The sequence below is a fragment of the Dendrobates tinctorius genome, unplaced genomic scaffold, assembly GCF_039654945.1.
Source record: "Dendrobates tinctorius isolate UK_male_01 unplaced genomic scaffold, ASM3965494v1 ptg000157l, whole genome shotgun sequence".
In the NCBI taxonomy this organism is placed as follows: domain Eukaryota; kingdom Metazoa; phylum Chordata; class Amphibia; order Anura; family Dendrobatidae; genus Dendrobates; species Dendrobates tinctorius.
In genome coordinates, this window is record NW_027361824.1 from 17,983,269 (window position 1) to 18,000,791 (window position 17,523).

Consider the following 17,523-nt stretch of genomic DNA (forward strand, 5'->3'; position numbering starts at 1 on the left):
ACAGAGATACGGCACACAAAAAACTTGATAACTAACATTTCCCACATGTTTACTTTACATCAGCACAATTTTGGAACCAAAATTTTTTTTGTTAGGAAGTTATAAGGGTTAAAAGTTGACCAGCGATTTCTCATTTTTACACCATTTTATTTTTATGCCCACATCACATTTGAAGCCACTTTGAGGGGTCTATATGATAGAAAATACCCAAAAGTGACACCATTCTAAGAACTGCACCCCTTAAGGTGCTCAAAACAACATTCAAGAAGTTTATTAACCCTTTAGGTGCATCACAGGAATTTTTTTGAATATTTAAAAAAAAAAAAATGGAACATCTAACTATTTTTCATAAAAATACTTCAGGTTCAATTTTTTTTTATTTTACCAAGGGTAACAGGAGAAATTGGACTGCAAAAGTTAATGTGCAATTTGTCCTGAGTACGCTGATACCTGATATGTGGGGGTAACGACTGTTTCGGCGCATGGCAGAGCTCAGAATGGAAGGAGTGCCGTTTGACTTTTTCAATGCAAAATTGGCTGGAATTCAGATTGGACGCCATGTCACGTTTGGAGAGTCCCTGATGTCCCTAAACAGTGGAAACCCCCCACAAATGACACCACTTTGGAAACTAGACCCCCTAAGGAACTTATCTAGATGTGTGGTGAGCACTTTGAACCCCCCAGGGCTTCACAGAAGTTTATAACGCCCGGGCGTGAAAATAAAAAATTCGTATTTTTTCCACAAACACGATCTTTTAGTCACCATTTTTTTTATTTTCCCAAGGGTACCAGGAGAAATTGGACCCCAAAATTTGTTGTCCAATTTGTCCTGAGTACGCTGATACCCCATATGTGGGAGAAAACTACTGTATGGGCACACGTCGGGGCTCGGAAGGGAAGTAGTGACGATTTGGAATGTAGACTTTGATGGGATGGTCTGCGGGTGTCATGTCGCATTTGGAGAGCCCCTGATGTACCTAAACTATTGAAACTCCCCACAAGTGACCCTATTTTGGAAAGTAGACCCCCCACGGAACTTATCTAGATGTGTGGTGAGCACTTTGGTATCACTTTTGGGTATTTTCTATCATATAGACCCTTAAAAGTGGCTTCAAATGTGATGTGGTCCGTAAAAATAAAATGGTGTTGCAAAAATGAGAAATCGCTGGTCAATTTTTAACCCTTATAACTTGCTAACAAAAAAAATTTTGGTTCCAAAATTGTGCTGATGTAAAGTAAACATGTGGGAAATGTTAGTTATCAAGTTTTTTTGTGTGCCGTATCTCTGTGATTTAAGGGCATAAAAATTCAAAGTTGGAAAATTGCAAAATTTTCGCCAAATTTCCGTTTTTTTTCACAAATAAACGCAAGTTATTTGAATGAAGTTTTACCACTAACATGAAGTACAATATGTCATGAGAAAACAGTGTCAGAATCACCGAGATCCATGGAAGTGTTCCAGAGTTATGACCTCATAAAGGGACAGTGGTCAGAATTGTAAAAATTGGCCTGGTCATTAACGTGCAAACCACCCTTGGGGCTTAAGGGGTTAAAATTATTTTTACACTTTTTTTTTTTTTTTTTTTTTTTTTTCCTTTTTTTTTTTCTTTATTACATTGTCCCAGGTGGGACATCACTGTCCTGTGACAGATCGCTGATCTGTCACATCACAGATCACTGTGACAGATCTGTGATAATCAGCTGACACCCGGCCGCGATCAGCGGCGCTCACCACGTGGGCGCCACTGATCGCTATGACGTAATATTCTGTCCATGGAAATTAGGTCCAGGGTCACATGGCTGGAATATTACGTCCATTGTAGGTAAGGGGTTAAGCTCCTGAAATGCTGAGACTGCCTTTGGAGACCAATTCAGCACATCAGCTCCCTTTTTGGTCAGATCAGTCAGTGGTTTGACAATACCAGAAAAATTACTTATAAATTTACGATAGAAATTGGCAAAACCCAAAAACTTCTGGAGAGCCTTCAAAGAAGTAGGCTGAACTCAATCATAACTGGCCTGTACCTTGGCCGGGTCCATTTCAATAGCCGGAGGGGACAAAATGAAATCCTCTGTACACCAAAGAGGCACTTTGATCCCTTAACATACAGAAAATTCTCCCTCAAAATCCGGAACACAGTCCGGACATGTTCCACATGAGAATCCCAATCACTGGAAAAGATCAATATCATCCAGATAGATAATCAAAAACTTATCCACAAAGTCACGGAAAATATCATTCATAAAGGACTGGAAGACAGAAGGGTCATTAGTGAGCCCAAAAGGACATTTTGAGTACCTGGTGATGCCCTTCCGAGTATTAAACGCCGTCTTCCATTCATCCCCGTGCTTGATGCGAATAAGACTATATGCCCCCCCGGGGTCAAGTTTGGTAAACCAACAGGCACTTTTAACTCTGGAAAATAAATCAGAAATCAGGGGTAACTGATACTGAAATTTAAGTGATTTTGTTAAGGGAACGATAGTCAATACAAGGCCTTAATGAACCATCTTTCTTGGCCACAAAAAAAACCCCAGCACCTAAAGGTGACGAGGATGGTCTAATATGACCCTTCTCCAACGACTCCTTAATATAGGATCGCATAGCATCATGTTCGGGTACAGATAAGTTGAAAAGCTGACCCTTGGGAAATTTACACCCGGGCATTAACTCAATTGCACAGTCATAACTCCTATGAGGAGGCAAAGATGCAGACTTACACTCATATCAGAAAAATCGGCTAGATAATCAGGAATATCATGAGACTGAGGAGAGGTGGAGAAAACAGGAGCGTCCCTAAGAACACACTGACAACCCCAACTCACCACAGACACAGATTTCCAATCCAAAACTCTATTATGAGTTTGCAACCAAGGAAAACCCAGAACAATAGTATCATGCAAATTGTGCAACACCAAAAATTTCCAATTTTCTTGGTGGTCTGGGGCGACCCGCATTATCACCTGGGTCCAAAACTGGGGTTTATTCTCCGCCAAAGGAGTAGCATCAATACCCCTCAAAGGGATAGGAGTCTGCAGGGGTATCATGGAAAAACCACAACGTTTAGCAAAGTCTAATCCATCAGATTCAAAGCTGCTCCTGAATCTACAAAAGCCTTAGCAGAAAATGTAGACAAGGAGCAGATCAGGGTAATTGCCAAAAGGAACTTAGGTTGTACACTGCCCACAGCAAATGTGTGTGCAAAACGTTTCTCTCGTTTAGGGCAGATAGACATAGTACGAGAGGCGTCTCCACAGAAAGAACACAGCTTATTACGCCTTCTAAACTCCTGACGTTGCACCCTAGACAAAACCCTATCACATTGCATGGGTTCAGACATTTGTTCAAAAGGCGGCAACGCCTCTCGTGTAGTTTTGCGTTCACGTAAACGCCGATCAACTTGACGATTCTATGTCATTGGCCATTCAAGACCAGAAGGGACAGGGAATCCCACTATAACATCTTTTACGGTCTCTGATAAACCCTTCCGAAAGAGAACTGCCAAGGCACCATCGTTCCATTTAGTAAGGACCGCCCACTTTCTGAATTTTTGACAGTATAACTGCAGAATCCTGACCCTAGTTCAATGCCAATAGGGTTTTCTCAGCTTGATCAACAGCATTAGGTTCATCATACAACAACCCTAAGGCCTGAAAAAAAAAAAAAAAATGTGTCCACATTAGTCAGACTAGGATTTTCAGGTGTCTGAGAAAAGGCCCAATCCTGGGGATTGCCGCGCAGCAAGGAGATTACAACTTTAACCTGCTGCGCAGAGCTCCCCGATGAGTTGGGCTTCAAGGCAAGAAATAGTTTACAATTATTTTTAAAATTCAAAAATTTAGACCGATCCCCAGAAAACACATCAGGAGTAGGGATTTTTGGTTCAACAGCATGTAACTGAATGAGCGAGTTAGACGGAAATTCCCCGCACTATAGCAGCGAGCTGCTCAACACGGTCAGACAATTGCTTAATCTCCATTAAAGAAAAAAAAATTGTCCTACGGCCCCACCAGCCCAGGGTAAATTGCCCCATTATAATCCGCCACCACAGCCCCTTACTGATAAATCCCTGCTCTGTGCGCACAGGACCTGGGATGAGGTCGCAGGAGGGGAGGAGTCAGGGGTCACATGATCAGGCATCTCAGTCGGAGGCCCCTGATCATGTGACTCCTCCCCTCCTGTGACCTCATCACAGGTCCTGTGCGCACGCACAGCCCTCGATGTATGTAACTATGCAGGACTCTGCTGTGCTGCTGGTTGTCATCGTGCTGAATCCGTCAAGTATGTGTGGTGTCAGGAGGGGTTTACAGAGTGGATGTAGCTGCGCGTGTGTAGGACGAGGTGTATGGCGCAAAGCCGCATGTGTACAAGATTTACATAGCGTGGCCGTGTGTGTACAATGTGTATTGAGCAGAGCCGTGCGTGTACGAGGTTTACAGAGCAGAGCCATGTGTGTATGAGGTGTGCGGAGCCATGCATGTACAAGGTGTATGATGGGGAGCATTCATACCTCCCAACCGTTCCAGATTTTGAGAGTCTGCGCCACTGCCCCGACCGGGAGCTTACTTTTCCCGCGGACACAGGAGTACACGGCTGAGCTCCGAGGAGCACTTGAAAACTCGCACGTGACGTTCCATCGGAAGTGACGTGCTGGAAGCTGACCGTAAATGAGGTAATTTCGGGAGGAGATTGTGACAGAACCATGGAGGCACTTCAGGGAATGCTTCAGATCCATCACCGTGTCCTCCTCCGACAGCGCGGACAGCAGGATCACCTTGGACTTGGGGATGTCGGCCATGTGAGCGGATCATGATATGTTCTGCACCAGGAGTCTCAGGTGGGCACTACAATGTGAGCCAGACTGGTATGGTATCTTTATAGAATTTTTCTCTTTCTGTTCTTTCTTTTTCTCCCTCTTTTCCTCTCTTCTTTCTTTTCCTCTCTTCTTTCTTTTCCTCTCTTCTTTCTTTTCCTCTCTTCTTTCTTTTCCTCTCTTCTTTCTTTTCCTCTCTTCTTTCTTTTCCTCTCTTCTTTCTTTTCCTCTCTTCTTTCTTTTCCTCTCTTCTTTCTTTTCCTCAGTACCAGTCAGTGTGATCAGCAGTGCTAAATGGGTGTGGTTGTGGCATGGACATGGCTGTGACTAGTTGTGAAATGGGTGTGGCCGGGCGGCCGGTAACCAATCATAGTGGAAGTCTTCTGTTTCCATCAACTTTTATATGTGGGCAGTGGGCACCTCTAGTAAGGTGGGCACGAGATGGTGGGTCTTGTCACCTCTGCCTCACACATAAGTTGCTATGAGGTGTACTGTATTCCTGCCACATTTCTTTCTTGGCCTACTGAGAGAAATGTTTTGACCAGTTGAAAGTTATGTAACCTGAGGATTGTGCATGTGTACACTGCCCGCATGTAGTAATATATGTGTATGTATGTATGTATGTGTGTATATATATATATATATATATAATTTTACTTACTCCGACCCCTATACAAACTCTGCCCCTCCGACCACCGTCCACTTTTCCATGCTCCTGTTCCAATCCTGGGGTCTTTTTTGTCCCCCCTTGGTCCTCCACATGCTGAACATCTGGGACATGACTAACATTGCGCATTGTGCGCTTGTTCGTCGGCAGATGCAGCGTCGTGTCCAGAGTGTGAGGAGACGGCGACTTGTCTGTGGCGTTAACACCTCTGCTGCCATGTTGGGCACAGCCTGTGGCGAGGAGCGTCTCTTCCTGTGTATCCGGCCACAGGCTGCACACTGGAGGCTGCTTCTTCTATCTGGGGAAGTTCATGAAGCAGAAGCCTCTGTGTGACTCATGTGAAGTAACTTGTCTGACAGGTCATGGGTCCAGGTCAGCAGGTGATTGCAGACTATTAGCTGGTTTCGATGTTAGGTACAGGTGAGTCAGGACTAGATGTTGGGTGGAAGCCTTCCAGTATTTGAAAGGCCTCGTGCACACGCTGAGTATTTGGTGAGGTTTTCTCTCCGTATTTGTAAGACCTCATGGACACGCTGACTACTTGGTGTGTGGTTTTTTTTTTGTTTTTTTTTTTACCTCAGTATTTGTGAGGCCTCGTGCACACGTGTATTTTCTGAGTTTGTTTACCTCAGTATTAAACCCCTTCTTGCTCCTTTACGCACAGTATGCGTCGTGAAAACTAGTGACTTCACAACCCCGTCACATGACCCGGGGGCCCACAGAGTCTGAACAGCCCGGGGCCCTGGCTATCCTTAATCCACCCCTGACTGCACCCCTAGATGAATTCATTGAGAGGTATAGTTTGTAAAGTGCAGTCATTTATGGGGGGGTTCTGCTGTTCTGGCACCTTAGGGGCTCTTCCAGTGGGTCATGGCACCTGCAAACCATAAAATCTGCACTGTAACACGGCGCTCCTTGCTTCTGAGCTTTGCACCTGTGATTACATGTAAGGTATTGGTGCACTTGGGAGAAATTTTTACAACAAACTGAGTTGTTGTTTTTTTTTGTTTTTGTTTTTTTTTTCCCCCCTTAAGAGCCCTCATGAACAGTAAAAACTTAGGGCTAAAACAACATTTTGGCAGTAAAGGTACATGTGATGCACAGTGTCTAGCTTGCAGCCTATTGATGATTCCCACGCTATTAAACTAGGTGGGCTGTTCAGCACTATGTAAGTACACCCCCAGTTCACCCAACCAGCACTAAAGGCTGAATACTGTGAAAAATGTGCAGAAAAAATGAAAAATGTATATGATAAATAGACTACATGAAATATTGGTTGATACTTTGGCCAAAATACACAAGCTCACAATCAACATCAAGGGGCCTCATGCTTAGGAGTCTTAAAAGTAAAAAAGGCTGACTTTTTGGTAAGGCTGTTTCTCTTTCTGGTATGTTCTATCAATGTCAAATGGCCCAAGCAAATCAGTCCAGCAAAATCTGAACTCCAATATGGTGCTTCTTCCCCGCTTGAGCTTTGCACTGCACATCAAAAGTAGTTGTTGGCCCCACACTGGCGTACATAGGAGAAATAGCAAACAAACTTTGGGTGTCATTTTCTACTGCACCCTCAAACCATTCCATCAAAATCTGCGTTCCAAAATGTCACTCCTTCCTTTCTGAGGCCTGCTGTGCACCAAAACAGTAGTTTTCCCCCACATATGGTTTACTGGCATGCTCAGAAGAAACTGCACAACACTTCTTGGTGTCCTAGTTGCCAGATTAAAAAAAAAAAAAAATTGAGTCTAAAGTAAACTTTTTCTTTGTGTGAAAATTAAAAGTTCCTTTTTCTTCCACACTGCAACAATTTCTGTGGAGCAGCTGAAGGTTTAATAACATTTTTGAATGTAGACTTGAGCACCTTGAGGGGTGCAGTTTTTAGAATGGTGTCACTTTTAGGTATTTTCTGTTACATTGACCCCTTAAAGTCACTTCAAAAGTGAGGTGATCACAAAAAAAATGTAAATTTCGACATACGTAAAGTTGACATGTGGGAAATGCTATTTACTAGTTATTTTGTGATATCTCTCTGATTCGAGGCCATAAAAATTTAAGTTTGACAGTTGCAACAATTTCATCAAATTTCCCCCCCCGCCAAACACAAGTTGATGATGAAATGTTGCCACTATTGTGAATTACTGGGATATAAAAGACATTAGCGTTTCACAAATATCCACGGCATCCCACTTACAAACCAACCAAGCCACTTGTATCCTTGACCAAGAAACTGCAAAAACGCTTGTGCATGCCCTCATCTCCCGCCTCATCTACTGCAACCTCCTACTCTCTGGCCTCCCCCCTAGCACTCTTGCATCAGTCCAATCTATCCTAAACTCTGCTGCCCGACTAATTCCCCAGCCTCTACTCTCTGCCAAGCCCTTCACTGGCTTCCTATTATCCAGAGGCAACCTTCGATCCTCTCAACATCTCCTCCTATACTCCCCTCTTATCTCTTCTTCCCACAATCGCATACAAGACTTCTCCCGTGCTTCCCCCCCATACTCTGGAACTTTCTACCCCAACACATCAGACTCTCACCTACCATAGAAACCTTCAAAAGGAACCTGAAGACCCACCTCTTCCGACAAGCCTACAACCTGCAGTGATCCTCAGTCTACTGAGCTGCCGCCGCACCACCAGCTCTCCCCATCCCTGTAGACTGTGAGCCCTCGCAGGCAGGGTCCTCTCTCCTTCTGTACTTGTGTGTCCCTTGTCTTATATTTCCCCTCCTCACATGTAAAGCGCCATGGAATAAATGGCGCTATAAAATTAATAATCCCTCCATACCTCATCAAGTTTCTATAAACCGTCTGACTGTATTTCCTTTAAAAAGTACAGTACAGCAACTTTTTTTTCTAATTTTGGTAGTCACATTTCTCTTAGCGCACAACTCAATATTTATTTATTTAATTTTTTTTTCATTTTGACAAACCATTTTGCTTACAAAAGCAAAGTGTGAGCCGGGGAAGGAATTTTCACCTTTTTAGCTAATTTGGTGTTAACGGTCTGGAAGGAAGAATGTCTTAAGTCCATTTTAACACTTTTTTTTTTTTTTTTTTTTTTGGGCCGTTGTATAGACCATTTGATATTCATGTGGAAGCAGAGGTTTCATTGCTTATATTCAAATCCATTTAATCTCAAATTTACTCTTTTATATTTTCAATACAAACAAAAAATTGATCTAGATATTACCTTAACAGATAATTTTGAGACTGAAAACTGTTTTGATTTCTCCATACGGAACCTATGGAATGTAATTCTATATTGAGCCACATTCACACGGTCAGTATTTTCTATCAGTATTTGTAAACCGAAACAATCGGAGGAAAAGTATAATAGAAACCCGTCTCCACTTCTTTATTGATCACCCGCTCCTGGTTTTGACATCAGATATTATTGTAAAACACTGACAGTGTGAACGAGGCCTTAAAAGCTCACTCGTGTCATCCGTCACATGTGATTAAAAAATATATATATATATTCCCGTTGGGGAATTAAGAACAAGGATTTCCTCTCACACTAAGATAAGAACCAATGGCGATCATGAAGGAACAAGCTTATTTAAATATGATAAAATATATCAAATTTTATTTAACCCCTTAGTGACAGAGCCAAATTTTTAAATTCTGACCAGTGTCCCTTTATGTGGTGATAACTTTGGAACACTTCTACAAATTCCAGTGACTGAGATTTGTTTTTTTCGTGACACATTATACTCTATGATAATGATAAATTTAGGTTGATATGTTTTGTGTTTATTTATAAAAAAAAATTAGAAATTTGCCAAAAATGTAAAAAAAATCTGCAATTTTCAAACTTTGATTATCCCTTTAATCCATATACATTAGTCATACCACACAAAAACATTAATAAATAACACTTCCCACATGTCGGCTTTACATCAGCACCATTTGCAAAATGCTATTTTAGTTTGTTAGCATTTTAGGAGGTTTAAAAATGTAGCAGCAATTTTTCATTTTTTTTTCAAGGAAATTTACAAAATTGCTTTTTTTAGGGACCTATCCAGGTTTGAAGTGACTCTAGAGGTGCTATATATTGGAAAACCAACAAATGTGATACAATTTTAAAAACAGCACCCCTCAACATACTGAAAACTGCTGTCAGGTAGCTTATTAACCCTTCAGGTGCTGTTCAGGAATTAATACAAAGTGGCATGATAGGAATGAAAAAGTTTGTTTATACCACCTAAATGTCGCTGACTTCTGAACAGGTTACAACAGCCGGCAGACTCTAAGGCCGCTATTTGGCCGTGAATTGCCATGGCAAATATCAGGACCACACAATCATGATCTCAGGTTGTCGATGGGGATAAAGAGGGAGAAGCCACACTCCTTTAAACATTTATATGATATAGTCATTATTGACAGCAGCATATAAGAGGTTAAAGATATATGGACAATGACAACACTGAACGTGGCTGATGCAGCAAGTTGTCAGCTATAGTGTATGGGCGCCAGCTGCTGGATTGTTACCTGTATGGGGATGATATTCTCTTATATCTCAGGTCAGTTAAAAGACGTATTGGCTGTCATTAAAGGGTTAAATATTGTAAAACATTAGCACTTATAATAGTGGGACACGATAGCAGGAACTAATAAATAGAAACGCTTCATGATCAAATACATCAGGGATGATACAGAAGTATAGAAACAAATAGCTTTTAAATTTAATAATAAATTTCTGTACCTAGAGAATCAGTGTCTATATATCCTATTTGCAGTACAGCATAGGTAAATAGTGGATCCTGGGATATAAAGACAAAATCAGCTGATACTAGTAACACCATGCTCAAATGTCACACCATGGAGGCACATATAGCAATAAGTGTATTTGGGCCATTACCTGTAGCCATAGTGCAAGGGATGTGTGTTGCTGGCTTACACCTCGACGCGCGTTTCGCAGCTTCGAGAGGGACTGCTTTATGATTTTATGCGCCTCCATGGTGTCGTTTACCATTAGCTGATTTTGTCTTTATCTCTGGATTCAGTATTTACCTATGCTGTACTGCAAATAAGGTATGTAGACACTGATTCTCTAGATACAGAAATTTTTCATTATTAATTTAAAAGATATTTATTACTTCATTGATGATACAGGAGTATAGTATTTGATCGTGAATATGTCTGTTTATGGCAACTTGGTGAGGTATGGTAGGATACAAACCAATCAAGCCACTTGTCTAAAAGGTGGAGCTAACTAAGAAGAGATCGTTATACCACACTATGAGGAACTTTTTTTTTTGGTGGTATTCAATTTCTCATATGAAGGCTATGTTCACACGTTGCGTTTTTTGCACTTATTGCTTCCTATGGGTGAAAAAACGCTGAAAGCGACATGCTGCAGCTTCGCAAAAATGGAGTTTTCCAAATCAGCGGAAAAAAAGTGTGCATGAGATTTCTGAAATCTCAGTTTGGCACTGTAAAACACAGCTTAAAATTTGCATAAAAAAGTAGCAAAAAAAATGCAACATGTGAACATAGCCTAATATCTTTACTGCAGAATCTGATAACGTGCTGACAAGACTAAAAGATGGGGGGAGAAATTGGATTCTAAACAGGGCGAATTCAATAGTTGTAGGTATTGATGGGGATAGTTTGACTGGTAATAACACTAATAAAGATAACCAAATTCCGTTTTCATCCCAGTATAGTCCACAGGAATGCTATTTGACTTGTACGCTCCATTGTGCAGCCAGCAGGGGGTCCCTCCTTTACCTGGGGCCCATAGGCAGCGGCCTATTCTGCCTGCAAATACCCTGTCAACAGTATTGGGACACTGTAGCTATTATTGAGTACTTGCCTATAAATCAAGAAGATACATTTTCGAATATTGTGACATCGGCTTTGTCAGAAAGGCCCAAAAAAAAAAAAAAAAAAAAAATCTAACTTGTTGGTGGACAGAAAATCCTCAGTACTCTTCACACTTTTGTATAAAGGGAACCTGATCGTGAATGAACGTCAGACGAGATCCCACACTACAATACACACGTCTCCCTATCGAGTTCTACTGACCTTATGTTTTACAGCACAAGTGCACGGCGATCGTGGGCAGACTGTGACCGGTCACTAGCTGTGGTTTGTACGGATCGGTATTTATGGTTCCATGATTAAGGCTTCACAGGAAAACGCGTTGTGTTCTGGATTACCTGTGGTTTGCCGAAAACACCGGATTTTACTGTTTATAAATAAATGTGAAGCTTTCTGCATTCCTATCACTGGAGAATCTTGGTTTTCAATCTTTTCCACATTGCCATGGACTAGGACGGCTCCGTGCAATGGTTTCTGTCCCAAACAAGGTGCAGCCAGACCTGCTGAGCTGCCTCTTCCCTCCCGGCTGTTCATGAACTATTTTATGACTTGCAAAACCTTAGTTATAAAAAGGGGTTATTGCATATATTGTCCCCCCCCCTTCTCCATAAAGTAATGGTATGATAACTAGGGTGGACGTCCTAATCGTCTATTTCTAGAGTTCAAACTGAGTGCTCTATTCTATACAGTAATAAACTTGGCACTCAGTATGTGAAAAATAGTTCCTTTTTTGTTCATGGTGCATCCAGACACATATTTGAATGTTTTCGGTCCCAACATAGGACCTTCATCAGAATGTTCTTGTTACTAGGAAAAAAGATTTCTTGTGGTAATATTCAAATAGGAGAAACAGAGTATCCACAGGAGGACAACAACTGCAGGCTGGATGAGATGTAAGAATGAAAGGGACGTCTTAAAGGCATCCGTGGACTGTGGTGTCCAATTGATGAGGAGAGCGGCTCTACACCATGGGGCTGTACTTATGGCGTCCTCCTCACCAGGCGGCCACTACACACCACGGACCAGGGCACATTAAAGGGCCATTCGTTAAAGGAGGAAAATTACACCACTACCACAGCGCTGTTCTCTCCCCATATCATCCTGCCCCAGGAGGACGCCATAAGTACAGCCCCATGGTGTAGAGCTGCTCTCATCAATTGGACGCCACAGTCCACGGATGCCTTTAAGATGTCCCTTTCATTCTTACATCTCATCCAGCCTGCAGTTGTTGTCCTCCTGTGGATACTCTGCTTCTCCTATTTGAATATTACCACAAGAAATCTTTTTTTCTAGTAACAAGAACATTCTGATGAAGGTCCTATGTTGGGACCGAAAACATTCAAATATGTGTCTGGATGCACCAAGAATAAAAAAGGAATTATTTTTCACATACTGCGTGCCAAGTTTATTACTTTATTGATTTCATGGGTTGGATACCTGACTTGAGCACCAACGTTCATAATTTTTGAGTGCCGTGTTACTTATATCCATTGAGTGCTATATTCTGCCGTCTCCCTCCTCCCCCACGGAGCTGCCGTCTCCCTCCTCCCCCACGGAGCTGCCGTCTCCCTCCTCCCCCACGGAGCTGCCGTGCTGCGTTCTGCCGTCTCCCCCACGGAGCTGCCGTGCTGCGTTCTGCCGTCTCCCTCCTGGAGCTGCCGTGCTGCGTTCTGCCGTCTCCCTTCTGGAGCTGCCGTGCTGCCATCTCCCTCCTCCCCCACGGAGCTGCCGTGCTGCGTTCTGCCGTCTCCCTCCTGGAGCTGCCGTGCTGCGTTCCACCGTCTCCCTCCCCCACGGAGCTGCCGTCTCCCTCCTCCCCCACGGAGCTGCCGTGCTGCCGTCTCCCTCCTCCCCCACGGAGCTGCCGTGCTGCCGTCTCCCTCCTCCCCCACGGAGCTGCCGTCTCCCTCCTCCCCCACGGAGCTGCCGTCTCCCTCCTCCCCCACGGAGCTGCCGTGCTGCCGTCTCCCTCCTCCCCCACGGAGCTGCCGTGCTGCCGTCTCCCTCCTCCCCCACGGAGCTGCCGTGCTGCGTGCTGCCGTCTCCCTCCTCCCCCACGGAGCTGCCGTGCTGCGTGCTGCCGTCTCCCTCCTCCCCCACGGAGCTGCCGTGCTGCGTTCTGCCGTCTCCCTCCTCCCCCACGGAGCTGCCGTGCTGCGTTCTGCCGTCTCCCTCCTCCCCCACGGAGCTGCCGTGCTGCGTTCTGCCGTCTCCCTCCTCCCCCACGGAGCTGCCGTGCTGCGTTCTGCCGTCTCCCTCCTCCCCCACGGAGCTGCCGTGCTGCGTTCTGCCGTCTCCCTCCCCCACGGAATCCCTGCATGTGTTGCAGCTGTCAAACAGCTGCGGGGACGCAAACATATTTTTCAAGCACGCCGAACACACACTGTTAGCACCCGAGCATGACAGATAGCACGTTAGGCCTGTTTTACACATCAGTTTTTTGCTTCAGTTAAAATCTGCTAAAATGGCGGATAACGGATCCGTTCCTGAACCGACCACAATGTTTATCACCGGACCGTTATTTTAACGGACCCGTCGAAGGAAGAATTTTAAAGGAACCGCTGCCTGGGGAGGAGAGAGAGAATTTTTTTCGCCGCCAGAACAGAGTTTAGGGTTAAATTTTCAAGCGAGGCAAATCCTCCGGGCATGCGCAATGTCAAATGCGGATCCGGCCGCCGAAAAAACGTTGCATGGTCCGTTCGGCAGACGCCAAAATTTTGGCGGATCTGCAAAAAAAGGATCGAACGGATGGCCATCCGTCAAGATCCGCCGGTAATGGAACTCAATGGGAAAAAAAATGGATCCGCCAAGCAAAATGGCAGATCCGTTTTTTTTTTTTTTTGCACAACGACGGATTTTGACGGATTTCAAAAAACTGGTGTGTGAAACAGGCCTTATCTGAGCACATTTGCTCATCACTAACTGGGATGAAAGTCACCTCTTATTGCAGACTTGAGCTGTGCTGGAGTAACCCTTTAAGCACTGAAAGTCCTAGCAGAGCCCAATAATCAGGTGTATGAAATTGCTGCCAACTTGGAGGCTTCTGCCCAGTTCTACATGAAGACCTCATTCCCACCTCCCTCACACATGGCCATTTGTCGGCCCCTCAGTCTTCTCTGCTGGAGGCACACAGGTGAGCATCTTGTGGGTCCTGGAATCAGATATTGTAAAGACTTGGACTGTCTCACACTTTACCAGCTCTCTGTACAGTGCTGATTACACTGGGGGCTTCTAAGCAGTCAGCACTGATTTTGATGCTGCAGGCGCTTCCTCTCTGCAGAGCCAGAGATGAGTCCGCTCAATAGAGGAGCGACAGTATCCACCGCCAATCGCTTCCTGTAGAGCGGAGACCCCGCACGCCTTACCCTAGATCTATAGGGCCGATAATGCTCAGCAATTCAGAGGAGGGATCACAGCGATCAGCTGGGACCAGATGCTCCGGTGACCTGTCTGCTCTGTGGTTTATGAGCTCCAAGGCCGAATTCACACATCTGTGTGTCGCTGCACAAATATGGACCATGATGCACAGACCGGTCTCCTGGCCCAGACCAAGCAGCCTCATATATACCTGACGGCGTTGTCTTCTGTCCAGGAGACGGACGCTCCGTGCAGCAGAGACTGACGATGTGTGAATGCTGCCTGAGGTCATAGAAACTCTATAAGGCTTCAGTCACACACTTTTTTTTTCTCCTCTGATATATTTGCTTGTGGGGTTTTTCTTTTTATTTTTAGATGAGTTTAGGGCACGTTTTTCTTTTTTCAAATAAAGCTAAATTTTGCTTTTGATACTGCCTCGTATTTGGTGTGACAAATTTATTGATACAGTCCTGTGCGGATTACCTTTTGTGTTTTTGGTTTATAATTTTAATCTTTAGTTTTTGCACAGGAAAAAAACAAATGTGCAGCATCAAAATCTCATCGTGGGTACTTAGCCTAAAATGGAATAAAATTGTTTTAATGTGTTGGTTTAAAAAGTCACATATTTGATAACGACTCCTACTACAAGTAGATCGCTTCATTGGGGGACACAGGTAACCATGGGGTCACATTTGGTAACTACAACTATTATCATTTTCATGTCACAAAAAAAAATGCATTGCAGTTTTTACTAATCTTGCACAATAGGTAAGGAGAAAAAGTTACAGCTCTTATAATAAAAACAATTAAATGATTTTTCTTGTGACAAATTAGTAAAATAAAACTGCATGGTGTGAACTGTGTGTATTGTATATTTTCTGTCCACACTAAAAAGGAGTGATATAATGATAAAGTTGTATGTACCCCAAAATATGAACCAATAACTGCAGCTCCTGCTGCTAAACATAAGCGCTCCCTCTGCAGGAAAAATAAAAAGTTAGATTGTCAGAATGCTGTTACCGCAGCTAAAAAGCTTGTGCGTATTCTATTTGATATGGTTGTAACGGCCTCAACCCACAGAATAAAGGAAACTACCCCTAAACGGTCATTAAAAATAAATTTTTACCTCCCAACAGTTAACAAAAAAAAAAAAAAAAAAAATCACAACTCAAATGGCTCCTATAAAAACTACGGCTCGTCCTCCAAGAAGTGGTAATGCAAAAACTTTTTTTTTTTCTTTTTGCTCAGCAAATGGAGGGTTAATAACATGAGGCTGCTCCCATCTTTCATAGCATGCTGAGAGTTGTTGTTGCCGCCAACATTTAGAGGGGGAGTGCGGCTCATTCTCTACATGGCCGTAGAGCGTGATATAAGAGTGGTGGCGGTTATACTCCGCAGTGGTATATGTCAGCATTATGCTACAATTAAACCAACCCCGTGTCCTGTGTGTCAGCACCATCCAGGGGTCCAGCCGGCCGATGTGGACGAGGTGCTGAAGAGGGGAGTGAAGACGATGGTCATCGGTCGCGGTATGAGTGAAGCTCTGCAGGTGAGAATGTCTTGTCTTGGGATCTCCACTTCAAGGGGGCAGTGTCAGCCATAGTGAAGGGGTCCAAATTTTACTTTTTTTTTTTTTTTGTTCTTAATACCTCTGGCTTGCTGTCATGGAAATATTCTCCTTGGCAGCTGTGTTTCGACCTGACCTCAACCAGCGCCAATCTCTCCCTGCTGAGGTGACAGAGTAACGCACCTGTGGCTGTGAGCAGGACCAGGTCACCCTGACATTTCAGCTGCGAGATGTGAACAGAGTCCTCACAATCCCTAGCTGTTGGGAGAAACACAGGGTCATTACTATTATAATTCCACAACAATCAGCAGTGATCGCTGGGAGAATCATGCAGGAAGTGTTCAGTGTTTAAACAGTGCCTCCGCAGGGAGGAAGAAGCATGACACCTTAAAATAAAGCTTCCTGTATCACAGTTTCAGATGTTTTCCATTCTTGTCCTCAGGTCCCGGACTCCACCCTGAATTACATCAAATCTCAAGGCATCGACGTCCTGGTCTTCCAAACGGAGAAAGCCGTGCAGGAGTACAACAGCCTGGCTGCAAAAGGAGCCAAAGTGGGGGGAGTGTTCCACTCCACCTGCTAATTCCACACCGTCCTAACCCGGCCCCAGCCCAGGACCCCCCATGTGTGTGCTATATCTACAACCACAGTCCAGCAAGTACACACTACAACTCCTAGCAGACAGGTGCAGCCACAACACAGACAATACAACGCCTCCAGCATTACATTGATCCCTATGGGAACGGTCAGATCCTGGTGAAAGATCCATGCCAAAGGCTGTAACGCTGCCCCCAGTGGTGTGTTCAGTAATGGGGCCGGTAGTGATGGCCGCAGCATCTCTCCTTTATCCTGTGCCTTAATAGATCGCAAAATAAATCTGCCACACTTAACACTATTGAATTTGCAGCCACCTTATTAAAAGGGATTGCACAGGACTAGGAAAAATAGCACCATCCACATCTACAGGTCGTGCGTGGTACTGCAGCTCTGCACCATTGCCAATCCCGATGCACATAATGGTGGAAGCGCCTGAGTTCAGGGTGTGATACGGCCGCCCCAACAGTTGTAGCAGCCATCAAATGGAGAAATGATCATTTATATGAGGGGTTTAGTGGGCTGCCAGAGCCCTGGGGCGCCACCTATCTGCTGCTGGAGCGGTCAGACACTCCCTACACCCTCGACAGGTGCTGGGGAAGAGGGTCGGGGAGCTGCTTGTCTCCCTCTTCCCACGGTGTAAGATGTTTTGTTTTTTTTTTTCTTTTGCAAGTCTTGAAGGAAATTTGAGAATTGATT

The 17,523-nt window shown here is 44.1% G+C and overlaps 1 protein-coding gene across 2 annotated transcripts in view; it reads left to right on the plus strand.

Moving 5' to 3' along the window:
• The window catches only part of AAMDC (adipogenesis associated Mth938 domain containing), a 284,239-nt gene extending 267,114 nt beyond the window's left edge, over window positions 1-17,125 (plus strand). For both annotated transcript variants that reach the window (XM_073548642.1, XM_073548641.1), the window contains exons 3-4: window positions 16,117-16,212; window positions 16,673-17,125. In XM_073548642.1, the coding sequence (XP_073404743.1) occupies window positions 16,117-16,212; window positions 16,673-16,813 (237 nt within the window). In that variant the 3' untranslated portion in view covers window positions 16,814-17,125. The remainder of the gene's footprint in view (window positions 1-16,116; window positions 16,213-16,672) is intronic.
• Window positions 17,126-17,523: the final 398 nt, after the last annotated feature.